The sequence below is a fragment of the Lupinus angustifolius genome, chromosome LG06 (assembly GCF_001865875.1).
Source record: "Lupinus angustifolius cultivar Tanjil chromosome LG06, LupAngTanjil_v1.0, whole genome shotgun sequence".
Classification (NCBI taxonomy): Eukaryota; Viridiplantae; Streptophyta; class Magnoliopsida; order Fabales; family Fabaceae; genus Lupinus; species Lupinus angustifolius.
Window position 1 is genome coordinate 23498793 of NC_032014.1, and position 18754 is coordinate 23517546.

General features: G+C 30.6%; 1 protein-coding gene across 2 annotated transcripts; it reads right to left on the reverse strand.

The window, feature by feature from the left end:
* Nucleotides 1608–3085, reverse strand: LOC109350275. 2 transcript variants are annotated; one of them, XM_019591481.1, is made up of 2 exons: nt 2776–3085; nt 1608–2745 (listed from the first exon to the last, which is right to left on the reverse strand). In XM_019591481.1, exons 1-2 carry the CDS (start codon nt 2895–2897, stop codon nt 1749–1751), a joined length of 1119 nt encoding a protein of 372 aa, XP_019447026.1. In that variant the 5' UTR covers nt 2898–3085; the 3' UTR covers nt 1608–1748. The 2 variants fall into 2 exon arrangements, with proteins under 2 accessions (XP_019447026.1, XP_019447025.1); XM_019591480.1 differs by having other exon boundaries at nt 1608–3085.

An 18754-nucleotide genomic window follows, 5' to 3' on the forward strand; every position in this document is an offset into this window, starting at 1 on the left:
AAACTTTATCTTATGATGATTACCTAGCCCTACCTAGGGTGCATAAGCACTAATCAGATTAAAGGTGTCTTCCTTTGTTACAAACGTAAGAGATATGACCATACCTCCTATTCCGTGTACATTTACCACACCATTCTTTCGTACCTTATCTACAATTACACTAACTCCATTTCTCAATCGTGTCTTACTAGTGTATAACTTCAAACCTGAAGTGTCTAATTCTTTTGTCTTCTCAACCCACTTAGTTTCTTGAAGATACATAAAACTAATTATCCTCCTAATCATTATGTCAACTATTTTCATCAATTTACTTATAAGAGTGTCTATATTTTATGTTTCGATTTGTATCCTATATTAATGAACTAGCTTCTTTCCCCATACTTGTTTACCCAAGTATGAGAACCCTTATTTTTCACTATATCCACGTGAGATGTAAGAGTCCTTGCTCCTTTGACACCATGAGATATACAACCTATTATTAGCATTATCACGTTGTTGTTTTATATCATGGAGTTTCAATAAAGTGTTTTATGTTGATTACTGATAATCTAACACAACCTTCACCTTTTATCTTAAGATTAAAACCAAATATATGTCATGTTTATGTGTATTGAGGATTGTTGTATAAAATAATAATAAATAAATCTGAAGTGTTTTTCTCATAAGAAACTAACAAGACATGACAAATAAAATTGGACAATTAAAGCATCTTATGCCATTTGAAAGTTGTTTTCTGTCTTTAAGTTAGGAATCGGTACAGAGAAAGCGGTGCCTCTCAAACTTTAATTAAAATAAGAACTTTTACACCATACAATTCGTAGAATATGCTCCTACATCAGCTCCTACAATTGTAATCAATCACTTAATTTGATTCCCGAGAACAACACTAGTTGAAAAGATAACTAAATATTTCAAAAAAGATTAGTTCATTATTTAAAGAAGATTCTTTTGGTAATAACAAAAAAAAATCAGTCACTTACAAAGAGCTATAACTTTGAACAAGCTTGTAATCACCAAAAACACACTCTTATATAAAACGCATGCAATTTATATTGAGTGTGCAAAGGGATCCAATAATGGAGTATGTCAAAAGCAACAGTTACTGCAAATTAAAAATACAAGTCTACAACCCATCATCATAACTGTCCGAGAAACCTCAAGAAACATCATTCACCACATACTATGCACACAATCACAAAGCATGGTCCTAATATTAGATTATATTACTTCATGCGACATAAATTGTGATTGGTCAAACAAAATATTTAATAATTAATTTTTTAACTTCAATATATTTTTCTAACTAATCAAAACTTATAGCACATAAAGTAACACATATTATAGGACAATAGATATAAACCCGTCACCTAAGTGTAAGTGAGTGAGTTTAAGATACTGAAATGCTTAAGAGATAAATAGCACTAACAAAAAGATAAGCAATCACAATTAAGGTATTCAGCTAAACACACACTCCTACATAGAACTCATTAAATTTCTATACTAGAAGATGTGTCAATTCAATAGGTAAAAAGCACTAAGAAATAGGTAATCTTAATTACAATTAATGTATTCACCTAAACACACACTCTTACATAGAACTCAATAAATTTCTATACTGTAATATTTGTCAATTTAATGCAAAAATTTAGTGCACAATGATCCATTAAATTTCACTACAAAATACTTGACCAAATAAAAATTATAAGCCATTACCATAACAGTTGGATCAACTTCAAATACATAATTCATCATACACCGTAGACAATTACAAAGCAAGGAAGCACAGCCCTAGGATTAAACACTAATAGCTCCTCCTCATCAAGCCTGGATTTAACTCCACTCCCACCACGCGCCACCAAGGAATCAAACTCCCCATCCTCTTTATCCACGTCATCCAAGTCTGATCCAACCCAACCTGCAATAACCCGACAAACAAGCATGGCCCGCTTTACATTCATGAAGTGGAACTCCTGCTCGACTTCATTGGGAATTGACAAGTGTGCCTTCCAGCTGGATGACATCGTGGAAATGCCATCCAGCTTAGACGAAAAACCCAATTTAATAATCCCACAAATATTACAAAATTGTTGCAAACAAATTTTAGAATCCCCGTTGAGTCCCAACTCGCAAAGAAACGTGGAACAGTGAAACCGCATGAGCTCGTTGCCATCTGCTACGCACCGCTCGTCACGGCGGCGCGTGTAATCACGCGCCGCCTTAGCCTTCACTATTTCACGGTACTCCTCAAATTTTGAAAGGATTTTGGGGCTGTTGTTGATCTTCAGAATCCGGGTTATGTTTGGGGGATTACGATTCTGAGGCCAACCCGACTTGAATATGATCTGCACAATGTTATGACCCGGGTCGGATCCTGAAAGTTCCGATAAAGCGTGCTTGGTGGTTTGGTGTTGTTCGAGAAGGTTGGGCTTTTGGAAAATCTCGCCGCACGCGGTGCATGGAAAGATATCGTTACGGAGGGGGAAGAAGTTGTTGTTATCGGCGGATATATCGGATTCGGAGCCAGACCCAGTTATTTTTCTGCTTTGAGGATCCGGGAAATCCAATTCTTGTTGTGCCTGGGAGAACCTGCCGGAATTCAAAGACTGTGCGGCGGTGGTGTTGACAGTGGTGGTGGATTCGGATTGCGGTGATGAATGGGTGGTGTTTGTGGTCTTCGTAGATTTTATGGACAAAAGATGTTTGATGAAATGCCAAGAAGAAGAAAGGGCTTTATGGGTTTTAAATTTCTGGTGGGTAGAAGATATAGGTTGAGATAAAGGTGAGATTTTGCGTTTCTTTAATGATGAGTGTTCTTGTTTGGTGGTGAAGATAAAGCAACCAAGTTGGAGAAGGAGAAGAGAGAGGAAGTTGTTGAAGATGGTGGCAATGGTAGCCATAATAATTAAGTAATTGTGAATGGCAAAGATAACTTTGTTTTGTTCTATCTATGGCTATGGATTTTTGAGTTTGAAGCTAGGTAGAAGAGAATAATGACTATGGATGAAGGAGAAAGGGTAATGAGGTTTCATTGCATTGGTAGAAATAGAATGAAATCATTGATAGAAAGTGAACAGAGAAAGAGAGGAAGAAATAATGAAAAAGGCTACAGGTAGTGGTCTTAGGAAGAAGAAGAATAAAGCTAAAGACTATAATGAATAGGCGGAACGCAACTTGATAGGGTTAATTAAGTTGTGTGGCACATCTTGTTTTACATTTTATATTATCATTAGTTCTAATTAGTTGTTGAAAAATATATTTGAATTAAAAATTTAATTATTATATATTTTTTTGATCAATTATATTTTATAGTATATTAAATGATATAATATTGTGGAATGGAAGATATAGTCACATTAAATTTCTAGCTATTTCGTATTATGTGTTTGTCAATTTTTAAAAACTATTTGTTGTTGCATTTTAGACTTTAATGATGTAGTAAATGTTATTTTCCATGTGTATTATTATTTAATATGTTATTTATACATGTAATATATATTTACTATTAATGTACAAATTTATAAATAATGAATATATTATCCGTTATTTATTTGTATTACTTGAAAAGTCAATGTCAATTAAACATAAATGATAAATAATCTCATAATCTATACTATATATAAAGTCAAAACTTGAAATAACTTCCTTTATGGTGTAATTTTTATTTCCTATATTGCCCTTAACATTATTTAATTTTTACAAAAAACTATATAATCCTAAGCAATCACCACCAATACATTAATTAACCACATATCTCACCTTAAATTAAAAATTATCATAAACACACAAAAATATAATATAAAGTACATCAAACACAACAAATACATTTGAATTCAAAAAATGAAAAATATAAAAATTGATTATGTAGTATCACACAATATTCGCCGGCAGGCACGAAGTGCCTGTACACACTAGTAGTATATAATTCACATACACAGTCAATTAATATATTTTTTCTTTATTTATATACATGGTGTAAAATGCTAATAATAGTAAAGATATAAATAGTATATTAGGAAAAACATAATAAATTTCATCTACATGAAAATAATTATTATATTTCTAATGAGACTCTTTTTTCAATTGGACAAATGAATACTCGATTTATTTTATTTTTTTGATGTTATTTAGATCTTTTGAAGTTTTATAAAATCAATAAACATTTCTATTTTTTTTTATCTATATCCTTATTTAATATTATTTTTTTCAGCATCTATTTCTTCATTTATTTTTAATTTAGTTTCTAATATTCATTAAACTATATTATTTTAGACAAAAAAAATTCAATTTTTTTGCATTTCTAAAATAGTGCATAATCTTAAACATTAGTAAATATGGAACTGATTGAGTAAAGACTAGATGTATAATTATAAAATTGCATGTCTTTTTTATAAGATATTTTATATTTCTCAAGCAACATTTTTTTCCACTCCTAAATATTTAAAACTTAGATTATCTATATATTTTGTTTCAATAATACTATTAACTAAGGAGCAATATCAAATTAGGGTAATATTGTAATATTATGCTCCATCTAGTCCTTATTATAAGACAAATTCAACTTAGTTATAATTTATAAATACCAATGGAAGTAGTTATTTTTTTTCATTTTTATAAAATATTATAAAATTATAATCTTACTCTATTTCATATTGTGATTAATTGATACTCTTAGTGATATCAATAAAGATAATCAAAACTTTAATATGAAAAAAATGAAGAATATCATGTCTTAAAAAATTATCAAAAGGTTAAGAATATATTTTATAATAACAAAAAATAGAATAATATTTTTTTTAAATCAAGAAAAAATAATCATTTTTAGTTAATATATACAATTTAATTAAAAAATTGTTTTTAAATTAGAGAGAGAAAATTATGCACCAATAATATAAAAAAATTTTAGATCGTCAATGAATCATTTATATTTATTCTTTATTAACTTTGTAAAAACAATATAGATAAATAATATATGATATACTGACAATGTATAAAATTTTACACTTTTAAATTTTATAGATATTATACTTTATACATAAAGCAGTTGTGGTAGTATTATGTGTAATGTGTGAAGTGGCGGATCTTGATCATAATTTTAGAGGGGGCAATACTATGATTTATACATAACTAACATATGAAATCATTAGAATATATATGAATTTTAAATGTAAAAATGAGTTATTTTTTCATGTTTAAATTTCCAAGAAACATGATAGGAAATTTAACATAACAAATCTATGAAGAAATTCCAAATATTCCTAAGCAAAAAACAATGTATGCTTAAAATTTGAGCATAAAGTTAGTTTTCCTATCCTATTAAATAGATAGTCAAAACAATGTATGCTTGAAATTGATAAAAATATTTTTTTAAAAATAAAACTATAAAGTGAAAAAATATATAAAGATAGAGATAACAAAATTAAGAGCAACATATATAGAGAATGACATAACCCCGCTAAAATTAATTAATCAAAAAATAGTTCACCAACAAAAAATAAAACGCACATGAATAAAATTTGATGCAAGAAATAAATAAATCATAAATAATCATGTCATGACTTGATAGCCATATGATATGTGTTTATTGAAAAAGCAATTGAAGAAAACTGATTTATAAAAAGTAAATATGACATTTTAAAGTGAACAATGAATAGGTTTGAGTTGAAGAGTTATCTAAAACTATATTAGAGATATGGAGGGGAATATGTCTTGTGATACTAAAGAGAGTGAAATTTCATAGAGGGCACAAGTTTTGAAAAGAATATTTATCTTTTTCTTGTCCAATCAGAAGTATTATGAGATAAAAATGTATGCACCGACAACATATGAATTTTATAAATTGTCACTTCATCATCCACCATTCATATTTGATCTTCATTGACTATTTAAAAAATAATAATCTAAATGAATAATGGATGATATAGTGAATGTATATAAATTTTTATATTAACAGTACATAGATGTTAGACTCGTCCTTAAATTTTGTTGTTGAATATTAAAATAAACCAAAAAAAATATCTCTATAATAATGTTTTTGAAATATTTGAGGGTATGGAAGATCCGCCCCTGGTGTGTGCCCAACACAGATTATTATAAGAAGGAAGGAGCTTTAACCAAAAGTAACGGTATGTCGTTCGAGATTCTCTATTGCCTGAATTTTACCCGTCAATTCAGGGTAGAAAATTATTCTCTTTCTATCTTGTTGTACACGGTTAAGCAATTATGAAACAAAAAATCAACTGATATTTTACCTAGATCATTTTGAAACCATTGACAAGGATAAGTAATCATGAGAGAAGAAAAGTGCACCTCATCTACAATAATTAACTGCTGTAACATTTATGAGCCTATAGTATTCAAAATATTTAGGTCCTTGAAATGCCACTATTTGACGTGGAATTTTGCATAAAAAATAAGGGTTGTTTAATGTTTGTCTCTATCGTGTGTGTTGTGTTGAAAATAATAGGGGTTAACATTATCTCATTAACAGAGAGGTAAATATATAAAAAAACAACATAAAAAATTAAATAATAGGATACTTTTATCCTTAAAATACAAGAATATTATATTTTATCCTTAAGTATAAGTGAAAAATCAAGAATTTGCCTCTCTATTACTCGAGAGGATTCTTTTCCACATAACAGTATATAATTTCTTTTAGAGTTAATTACACTAACATTTCATGAGTTGTAGTGAAATTACACAATCCACCCCTCACTTTTCTACACTTACACAAATCTCTCATAGTTTTTATACTTTCATTACACTGACCACCCCTTCATGAAAAATAATTGTAATTTTGTAAATAAAAAAATGTGATGAATGCAATTAAGTTAAACAAAATATGTTCCTAATAATATATAAATAAATGTTTCTTTATTATTTTTTTGTTACAAAATGCAACAACAATTCTAAAGGGATGTTGTTTAAATTACTCTTGTAGTATATCGTAAATAACAAAAAATAATAAAGAAGTATCAATTAATATATTATTTGGACTTGTCTCCACAATATATCATGTTTTGTTTAACTTAATTGCATTTATCACATTTTTTATTTAAAAAATTATATTTATTTCTCATACAGGGGTGATCAGTGTAATGAAAAGTATAAAAATTAGGGGTTTGTGTAGGGATAGAAAAGTGAGGAATAATTTGTATAATTTCACTAAAACTTATGAGATGTCAGTGTAATTTACTCTTTCATTTAAATACATCTACTGCTAATATAAGAACATCCACTTGCATGTGTTTGGATACAAATAATGAATGTTTGCCCTTTGTGCATAAAACACTAATTATAGTTCGGTCTGATGACACATGGCAAGACGTGCAAAACAATGATGTCCGGATTGATATCTTATAGATTAAGAGGGCAACATATCATACTTGGCGCATGTGTGATATATTATAAGTTCCATAACATTTTGATTCATACAATACATATTTCACTCAAAATAATTTTCTGATATAATTATCTGGATTATTTCCAAGATATGACAAGGACGTGAGTATCTCACGTGAAGAGTTCCTCATTAAGCGGTTGATCCATTTGGATAAGTATTCTCTATTATACATAAATAGTTAATAGAGCTCTAAGGTGCAATGCAATTCCATTATTATTTAATTTGTTTCTTAATAAGAATCCAAAGTGCCCACTTATGCTTGTCTAGTCCTTTATAATTTCCCTTTTAAAGATTCGAGCACTACACACATGACTTTGTCTTTGGTTGTCAGTGCTTAAGTTATTTCTTCTTTTTTTTTTTTAGAAATTGTAACAAATCAACTTAAATGGTGACTACAATCACATTGTAATCATACTCATAAACAAACTCATTTGCATGATTCCGATTAAGTTTTTATTATGGAGTATGGTTGACAACATCACAATTTACCTTGTAGGATTTCTCAATCTTACACATATGACAGAAATAGCAAATTGCATGTTCAGCTGAAATTAGGGATGACAATGGGCGCGTGTAGTGTTTTCTCGTTTCTAAACCCATAATATTTGCAGATAGCGGGTATTTGCAAGTATCCAACGAGTTTTTAATTTTAATTATATATTTATATATTTTGTAATAATTAATATGTAAAAATAATTATTAAATGAATAATATGATATTTATATAATAACTAAATATATGTAATTTATTATCAAAAAAATAATAAAGTATAAGATATACAATCTTAAAATTTTAATAAAAAACTATAATATATATAAATTTAATTAAAAATTAAATTTATAAATTTGTAAGCTATTATAATAGATAATATTGCGGGTAATTTCATGGTACCCACGACTAAGTTTTTTTGTTATCTCTACCTGAAATCACGATGTGAGTGTAGCTGGTGCATTTATTGAGGAACCTCGTAAAATTGTTGCGATCCGTAAGTAACAGTTGCAGTCGAAAAATTTGAAGCCCAAACTCAGTGGTTTTCATGTGCAACGGTAGTGCCTTCATGATGGTCGTGGTGGTTGCAACAATATTAGAAGGCTAATGTGATAATAGTGATTTTTACACCACAATTTGTAAATCAAAAGATATTATAATATTTATGAAATTGAAACTTAGATTTCATGACAATAGAGTTAATTTGAATCATGTGACCATATCATCCCCATTCATATTTTAATTATTTTTGATTTTCAAACAAAAGTAATACTAATCAATATGAATGATGTGTTAGACCTATAAAAATAAATTCATACAATAAAACATATTTACACAAGAGAAAATGATATATACACTGACAATATAAGAATTTTTTGTACTACATTGCATCACTCATTATTCATTTTTCAATCATCGTGTTGACTTTTAAATAAAAGTAATTCAAATAAATAGTAGATGATGTATTAACTGTATATAAATTACACTATCAGTATATAGATATTGTACTCTTTATTCAAACGAAAGAATCAATCTTTATATACATATACATATACATTTTCCACTGCAGATTAATTATATATACATTTTCAAAAAATATACTTAACATATAAAAAATTCTTTCTCAGACTCCGTGAGAAATATAAAATAGAAAGGCTAAATTAACAAAATATGAATATACAAAAAGCTATTCTGGAGCTCCTTCCCAAACACAAGATATAAAAGTACAAGAATTACAATAGAGGCTTATATAAACTTAAATATGAACTAAAATTAAATATCATTTAATATAAAAACCAGTCAGTTAGACCATAATGGATTTTACCTAATGAGTGCCACAATCCACCATAGATGGGAATTCAAGTTGGACCACAAGTAATATTCCTTCTATATTCTTAGCATACTACATACCAACATTTACTACGTACAAAAAAGCAAATGACATAGTAAGAAACTTACTACGACTGTAGTATATAGATTTATAGATTTACATACATTATCGCATTAAACCATACAAACATATACAAACATTTATATCAAAGTCAAGTATATGCGCATGATATATGGTGTGTATACCTTAGGATATGAGGAATAATATCCATAGTTACCAAGGTGTTCAATGTAATACATGTAGGCCTTCAATCAATCATTTTTTAGATAGCTACCATTTATTTTCAATTCAACAACCTTAGAAAGCAATAAGAAGAACATATTCCTTACTAGTGTGTGTAAGAACAATATTATTACGATTCATTATTTTCAAAATAACAACCATGTCAATCTGGGCAAATGATAACAACATAACACTCTACACCAATCATGACAAGTCTAAGGGGTGTTAAAGTTGAATTGGTTAATGCAAGGCTATAATTGCACTACACATCCCATCTTTGTTCTCAAATTCAACATAATCTAAACACAAATAAAATTAGGACTATACTCTAGTTTTTATATCCTCACACTCTACTTCAGAAATTGTTTAATTTATCCTATATACACCCTCATAACTCAAAAAGAAAATACACCACTACACCAATTATGTGTTGCTTACAAAATATTACACAACCGAACAAAAATGCCAATGACCTATAAGTCTGATGAGTTTCCTGAATATGACCATCTCACGATAATGGGGGAGACACTATGGACGAATCAAGTTATCATACTAGGGCAATCAACTCTTATACCTAATAAGATGCTTTTCAAGACTAGACTGGATACAAGCACAACAAGTCAGTCAAAGCATGTTAATACTCAAATATAGATATTTTAACTTAAATCAAATCTTAAAATATTTGTCTTTCACTCCGATACTATGCCAAACAAAAGGACGAGCGACCACATAAAAACACTTAAAATGATTCAAAACACACACCCACCAGTGATCGGATAGAATATTGGCCATGCAAGAACGGTTGTGTAAGAACACTTACTATGTTCAAAATACACCCCTTTGATCGGAATTCATCATAAAAACTTAAGATAGTCTACATGAAGCATAATGTGTTGAAAAACATAACCCATCGGCTTTATTGACCAGAAGGAAACACTAGAAACTCATAAGTCTGATGGCATGCTTGTTCACGAACATCCAGTAGGCGAGGGCCAACATTCTTACTTATGGGTCCAAATGCATTGGATTGGCCATGAACAACCCATAAGGTTAACATGTCAGCAAATATGATGAGAAGATCAAAACCCAAAAGGTCCAAGATAGATCAAAGAACATATTAGTCCATCAATACCTAATAAGATCCTAGATCTAATATACATGGTAACTTATAAGGGGAGATATTTCGAGAGGGCATTAAGAGTCATCATAGTCTTAGACATAAGCCTTTTAGACTGACAAGTCGAAAGGACAAGACATGACCTCGGTCATGACGTCAACGGACCTTCCTTAAACACAATCTAAATACATTCCACCCAATATAAATAGAGGATATCATTTACAAATGAAGAAATTATCACCCTCTTACCTCATTCTCTCTCTACTATACACATGCCTTAAGCATCAAATTCACTTTTTAGGTACCAACGCAAGGCAGTCCAAAGCCAGTCCTCAGTCTGATTCAATATCATTCAAGACTGACTCCAACCGATACATCCCAAAGATCTTACTTCCACATCATCACTCCTCTTGATGCAGAAGAATAACTATTATTCTTCCATATAAGAAGATGTGAATGTGAGTGATATGTTGGAAGCATATCCCTTTTTTATACCATGACTTCTACTGTACATTTCCTTTGTCCACTAACACTAATCACAATCGCCTGTAATACACTAATCGGGGATATGTTTCTAATTTTTAATAACACATCTAGGAACTTGAATTTTATGCTTGTAAGTTGTATCTTTAGGTTTCCTCCTATTTTACACAAATAGTATTCATTGAACCTCATTTAAACCCGACACAATTATGCTATGAGACCACTTGAATGTAAATATGTAATGGGGATGTTTCATGATTTTAGTCCTCAACTTCAGATTTACAATATAGAGATAATAATCACTATTTAGCCACAATATCGAGTGGTGATCATTTTATTTTGAACCAGGAGAAATGCCATGTTATAATCATATAAAACATGAATTAAATAGCCATGAATGGTTAATTACATTTAACAGTTGGTTCTTCTCTTATTATTCACATTTAACATAGACTTTAGGAGTTTATTCTCTAGAAACTTAAGGATTAAGTTCTCTTAATTCCTAGTTTTTTACAATGAGAATAACACTTAACCTATGGTTAATGAACAAATCATATTCAGAGGTTCATGGTTATCTACTCGTAATAAGTATCGTTCCAAAAAATGGAACATTAATCTCTCGATAATATGATACATAAGGACCTAGAGATCTTACATATCACTGTATTAACATTTTATTAGTCTTAATGTCCTAGTTAAATTCAAACTGTGATGTAAAATTCTTAGCAGTAAGTGTTTTTACATGTTATACTTAAACATGACTGCTACTCCTTGCTAACTGTGGGTGTGTTTGACATACTTTACAAAACTAAGTTTTGATCAATTTAATTTTATGAAGGAAGTTTTGAAAAAAAAGTAAGTTTGGTGAACTAAATTTATATTTGGATAAGTTATGATTAAAAATAAATGTTGTTTGGGATGTGTGAATTAATTTGTTAAAAAAATAGTTAAGCTATTAAATAAAAACAAATACATACAATTATATATTAAATAATTAATACAACATAAATAATATATTTTGTGATACAGTATATGTTTTAAATTAAATTACTAATTGTTCTATATATGGGATAATTAAAGGAGGGATCGAAATAAAGAGAATCGGTAGGAATTAGAAATAACAACATGTTGTTAATAATAATAAATGTAATGACTGATAGTAGATATGTGTTAATAATTGGAAAAGTTGTATTAGAAAACTCAAAGCAAGTAATATTAAACAGAAAATCATAAATTTCCGATTCTCAATAAACCGTGGTTTTGACTTTTGAGTCCAAACTGAGTTATAACAAAAGGATATCAATTTTATCATCCATTCTAAAAAAAACTTAAAAGTATTTTGGAAAGAACCAAAGTACTTTTTAACCTCCCCAACTCAATCAAAACACACACTAAGCGGATTATTGAGCAGTGACCTTGTAAAGTTTGTAATAATTGTTAAATGTAAGTTTCTTTGACAAATTTTCTTTTTCTTTTATATCCTCAATGCTATGTTCTGTTATGTTTTTAATGATGAAAGGGGGTCCATGCAGACATGGATTTTCCATGTGGGCCACATGATATAATATTGGGTTTGTAGCTTTGTCTATGATGTGGGTCCAAAATCCAGATGATCTTGTTTATTGAATCCATCTGGTATGCTATATTTGTGTCCCACATTATTTTGGTTTAGCCATTGTAATATGATGATGTTTGGTGAAAGCTTGTAAGTAACTTTTTGGAGTTTCATTTTAATGGAATTAAGGGTGGAAACAAGCCTATTATATGATTTATAATAGATTAGGTTAGATAATTTTTTGTTGTCGTAAACATGTCAAACACAAACTTTTTAAAAAGCCTATTTAACTTAAGAAGTAAGGTTTTAAGCCATTTAAAAGGCCTATTATGCTTAACAAGTAAGTGTATTTAGTTATATTATATAATAATATTCATATTATACTATTTTAAGATAATTACTATTATATATGTAATTTTAGTTTAAAAATGTATACAAAAATATAATTTAATTGTTAGAGTTAGATGAACCTAGTGAAAAATATGCTTATTATGATATTTAAATGTAGATATGATGACATATTTCAAAACCATAGAGTATAACAGACTTTTAAATATGCTAACAAGTCAAGTCAAATGTTTAAACAAACTTTCATTTTTTTTAAAACAGATTAACAAGACAAGTCAGACTCCTATATGTTATATTGGTTTAGCATGTTTAAAGTAATATTTGATTTGACCTAGCTTATTTCTACTCTTATATGGATTGATTCAATTTATCGCTATACTTGTTTGTTAATTTCACAAGATAAAGATCCTAAAAATAATTTAAATTTGGGAAAAAAGTCAACTACTTCATTGAAATAATTATATCATTAATCTAAGATGTAATCTTTTTTTCCTGCCATCGACTTATGGGGGAAAAGCAGAAAAATATTTTTTATCTCATGTTTCAGAGAGATAAGTTACTTATGAGGAATGGAAAGAACCATCTTATATTTGATCTCAATTCCTTATATGACATTTTTTCTTTAAATCCTTGATGGAGGATCATAAATTAAAAATTGACCCCCTTCCATACTTCACAAGCAAAAACTAATTCATGACTTCATTTGAAAGTCTCATGGATAATTTGGTTAACCTTAAGAGCAAGATCACATCTCTCATTTCAAGCTTGCACACATGCTTCTAGAGGAGGAATCATATCAGTGACTATGTTATTACATAGATAATAGTTACCACCAAAACTAACTACACCAACTAAAATTACTAAATGAATAATAGAATATTAAATGTAACTAAAAACAATCAAAGTGACACATAAACAACAAATTCCATAAGAATCTCATCAGATGAACTAAAAGCATAACAGAAATGCGTTGATTTATGGAAAGTAGTCTTATAAAGCCCTAGATCCTCATTTTTTTTATCTTCCTTTAAGTCTTAATCATATAATGAAACAGAAGTTGCATCCATGATTCACAAAGGTGAAATGACAAAACAACATGGACGCTTAAAGCACTAAAGGGTGAGAGAGAAATATGCATTATGAAAGTGCAAAGAATCAAGACATGCACATTTAAAGCTAACTGAAGTTTTGATGAAGAAAACGGACATACAAGAAAGCATGAAGATCGTATAACAAACAACGAGCCGAAGACTCATAGGTTGCATTTATAGACTTAGGGCGTTATAATATTTACTTGTATTAGAAGTCATAAGATGATTGCCTTAGGTTGAGTCTAGGTTAGGTAAACATATGTGGGAAGTCTCACAAGAACTAAAATTGAGGCATAACATCTAGATATCTTATGATAAGTAGGCTCATAATACACATACATAGTCTAATGCATTAAAATGTATTATATTTTGAAAAGCTATGTATAGCTTGTCCATATCATATAGGTAGTTTACCATACATCAAGAAAAACATTTTTAAATCAGTATAATCGTTAAGCAGTTTGTGTAATCGATTATCTATAATTTATTTACTAATTGATCTGATGTTGCTAGCACGTTAATCGATTAAGACACTATATAATCGATTAAGACATAACAAAAAACTAATTTTTAATAGCCCGCTAATCGATTAAGTGGATGAATAATCGATTAATATCAGTATCAGTAGGATTAGTATAAATGCTATAATTCTTGCCAATGTGACATAACTTGCATATTTCAAAAATAGTTAGAGAGCATACATTTTCATAGATTGCGTTACAGTGAGAAAGTGCTTTTAGAAAACTTGGAGAGTGAGAACATTCTGAGTTAGACTTAGAGATTAAAATCATTGCATGTTTTCTATAGTTTTCTATGCATTGCATTCTTGCATATAGTTCTTGATTTCTTTGAGAGAAAAGTGAGGAAAATCTTTTTCTGAAAAGAGGGCAAATCAATTTTTGGAAAACCTAATGCATTAAATTTCATTTAGAATTAGGCTCTTGTGGATTTTTTGCTTTGTGTTTTAGATTGAGTTTCAATTGTTGAATCTGAGTATTAAGCACTCAAGTCAACTCAATATAATCTGTTTTGAACAAAGAAGTTGATCTCTTTGTGAATTATTTCACTACAAGAGGGATCTTTATAATCTTCAGTGAGACTAAGAGGTCTTGGTTCGAGCATACGGAGGCTGGGGCCGAATCGCGAAAGGATGGGGAATCTTAGTAGGCGATTTAGTTAGTCAAACCTAGGTTGTCAAGCTCATAGGTTCTAAGAAAGGACCGACTTAGTTTTTCTGTTTTTGTAATTGGAAGTGTGTTTGTAAACTAACAATTGAAATAGTGAAGAAAAATCTCCCGAGATCAAAAGAGCAGGCCTGAATGTAGTTTGCAGTGGACTGCAAACGAATCAGGATAAAAATTTCTTGTGCACCTCTTTCTATCCCTAATCTCTTTACTTTTATTCTTTACTTTGTTGAATAATTGTGTTAATATGAGTTAAATTTTATAATATGTTTTACTGTCTTTTTGTAACTTCAATAATCAATCAGTTGTTTAAAGATTTGGTCATCGGTAACTTGTTGTGCAATAAACTAAAGAATCAAGTAGTGCTAGTGTTAGGATAATCAATTATCCACAAGCATAATCGATTAATTCCAAACATTGTTTAATCGGTTAAAACCATGCTTAATCGATTAAGTGCAATCAGTTTTAGCTTTGCGCAAAATATAGGAAAAACGGAGTAAGTAATCTGCGATACCTGTTCAACCTCCTTCTAGTTGTATTCTGACTGCTGATACCCAACACATTATAGTTATGTTGGAAGGTTAAGGAGTAATATAAATTGATCCATTTCAAGAATTAAACCACAAGAAGCATAAGCACTTCTTAACCAAATGAAAATGGAACGAAAATGAAGAGAATGAAGAAGATGAATATATTAATCTTTTATTGAATTGAAAACTGAAATTGGTGGTTTACATTGAACAACTAATGGAAATTTATATAAAACACAAAGTAATTAACTTCCTAATAACTCTATAACTTATGTACACATGTTACTATTCAACTAATTGGTCTCTACAATGGTTGCTTGTAATACACACAATTTGCCTTGTATTGCATATGGTGAACTGTTGTCTGGACTTCAAGCACATAGTCCCACTACATCATGATTCTTGGTTTGACCATGTGACCTACTTTGCATGACCATTTTGGATGTTGACCCGTTGCCTGGGATGGCCAAGTGGCCTACTAGCTTGATTATTGGCTCGGTCAACTACTTATTTTTTGCATGATCATGTGGTCTCCTGACTTACTATGTGCTATGGTCATGTGGTATGTTGATTGGATGTTTGGCTCGGTCACATGGCACATATCTTGGCACGATGACTCGGTCACTTGACACATTGTCTCACATGATGGCTCTATAGTTTTGACACGATCTGGCTTGCTACTGGCTGGGTCCTCCATATTATTATTCTTGACTAATAATGAGTTAGTTTTCTAGTTACACATCTAAAAGAAGAATGCATTCGACATACAAATTAAACACATAATTATATCCAATTGGCTTATGCATTCTGGAATAATTGATAACCTTCAAGTGAATATTCTTGAAACTCTTCACATGTAGTACCTAGCCAAGAGCATAAACATTACTAAGCTTATATGCTAGTACGATTATTTGGAAGTCAATCATGTGGTTCAAAGGTGGAGTCATGCTTTTTGTAATTATTCTTGTTACTAGTATTTTAAGTTGTGCTTGCAGTTGTAGTTGCATTGTGCTTAATATAATTATGGCAAATTGTAGGAAAATATGGTCGATGTTGCTGCAATTGTGCGCACAACGTCATTATGGAGACTCAAGAACTAGAATATTACAATTTCAATTATGGTTTCAAATTGTAATTTAAAAAATTGCTTGCTACCATGAGAAGAGAGTCTCAGGGGATTGAATTTTTTCATCCAATTTACTTTGGGTGAGGTGAATCAATACATTGATTAGTTACCAAAGTTTGGTGCAAGTTATATGACTAAGATGAAGATTTGGAGCTTCCCTCTTGTACTTATATTTTTCAATTGCTTTTAGTTGGCAAGATTAGTATGGCTTTTGTTAAATTTTAGTTCCTTTTGCTTTTAATTCTTTTTCTTGCTCCCTACCACTTGGTAAGGTTAAGGGTGTCATCCAACCAAAGCTAGGGAATTTTCCATTTCGATGTGTGGAGATTATTGTAGCAGATTTTTCCTTTACCAATATGTTTTTTCATATCAACGACATGAATGGAACCTCTTGTATCCTAATTGAGAAACCCAACTACCTACCAACTATAATTTTTCCCTACTTTCCCTTGTATAAAAATAATTTTTTTATAAGATTGGACTATTTTATTTATTAAACTGACGGCGGATAAAAGAAGGTATAATACGAGGGAAAGCAGATCGGGTCAAAGAGACCGATACTGGAAAGCGATCCTGAGGTCGCTGATCACCTCCTAACCTCCATAGGCAATATGAAGAGAGCTTGTACATTTCTTCAGATACAAAGCACGGAACAAACCCTCAACTTCCTATACAACAACTTAACAACCTTCATATACAAGTAGACGGTTATAAGATTAGTTTTAATAATCCCATTACATTAGGACCGATGGTAGGCTTACATTCCTCAGTTTGATTCATTTGATTCCAAATGGAGGTGGTCAAGATTGCACTCATTTCTCACTATGGTCGATAAATCATCTCTTTCATACATAGTCGAGGAGAAGCGCCTTAGAGTCTTCCCAATCTTTGTAAGCAACATGTCAATCTCAGAAAACAGAGGGCTACTAGCCGTTGACCTTGTCGAGCTAACAAGCAATGATCCGCCCTTGGGCAGTGGATTGCCTGCTTCTTTAAGACAATGCGCAAGAATGAATATTTTAGTAAGGCAAGGAACTATAAATAGCAATTGAGTTAGCAATACTAGCCGTTTTTTCATTCACACCTAGCAAAAAAAGCTATGATCTAAGGAAGGTAAATAAGCAGTGCATGAGAGTAGGTAAGTGTTCCATTAGGAGATCTCGGAGGAACAGATGTGGACATGAATCTGACTCTATAAGGGCTTGCAAGCAAGCTCGAATCGAATAAGCTTTTGTTTTGCTCGTTAATCACTAGTAGAAGATACACCCATACATGCATAGTATAGGTAGGAAGGAGGACTCTGATCCCACATCTTCACTTAACTTCAAGTAGAAAGTAGACCGACCGAGTCGTCTGATTTAAGAGTAGAAAGAAGGTTGAGGCTTATTGGAGCCTCTTCGTGCCTCACTTCTCTATTGATCTAACCCTAACTAAAGAGGGCTTAATTAAAACATAAAAGATAAAGAGCCTTTCCAACAAGCGAACAGATGACGAAAGAAAAAAGAGAAGATAAAGCCTTGCTGAGTGAGTGTAGCTGCCAAGGTTCTTTTTTTTCTATTCTAGAAAGTGATTCGATCTCAACCTCTCTAAGTGCTAGGGCTTTTCATCTTATCTATATTTGGATTATGGTATGATTTAAAAGTTACTTTCCTTCTCTTTTGCTGCTCTCCTCCTACTCTTTCTGATGCCTGGTCTTGACTTGGTGCTAAAAAAGTAGTGGTAATAGAGGTCATGCTCTTTAAATTGAGAAATGTAGCCAAGATTTCCATCGAATTTCTTTTATATCCTATCTCTTTATCTTTCATGATTATTTGCCT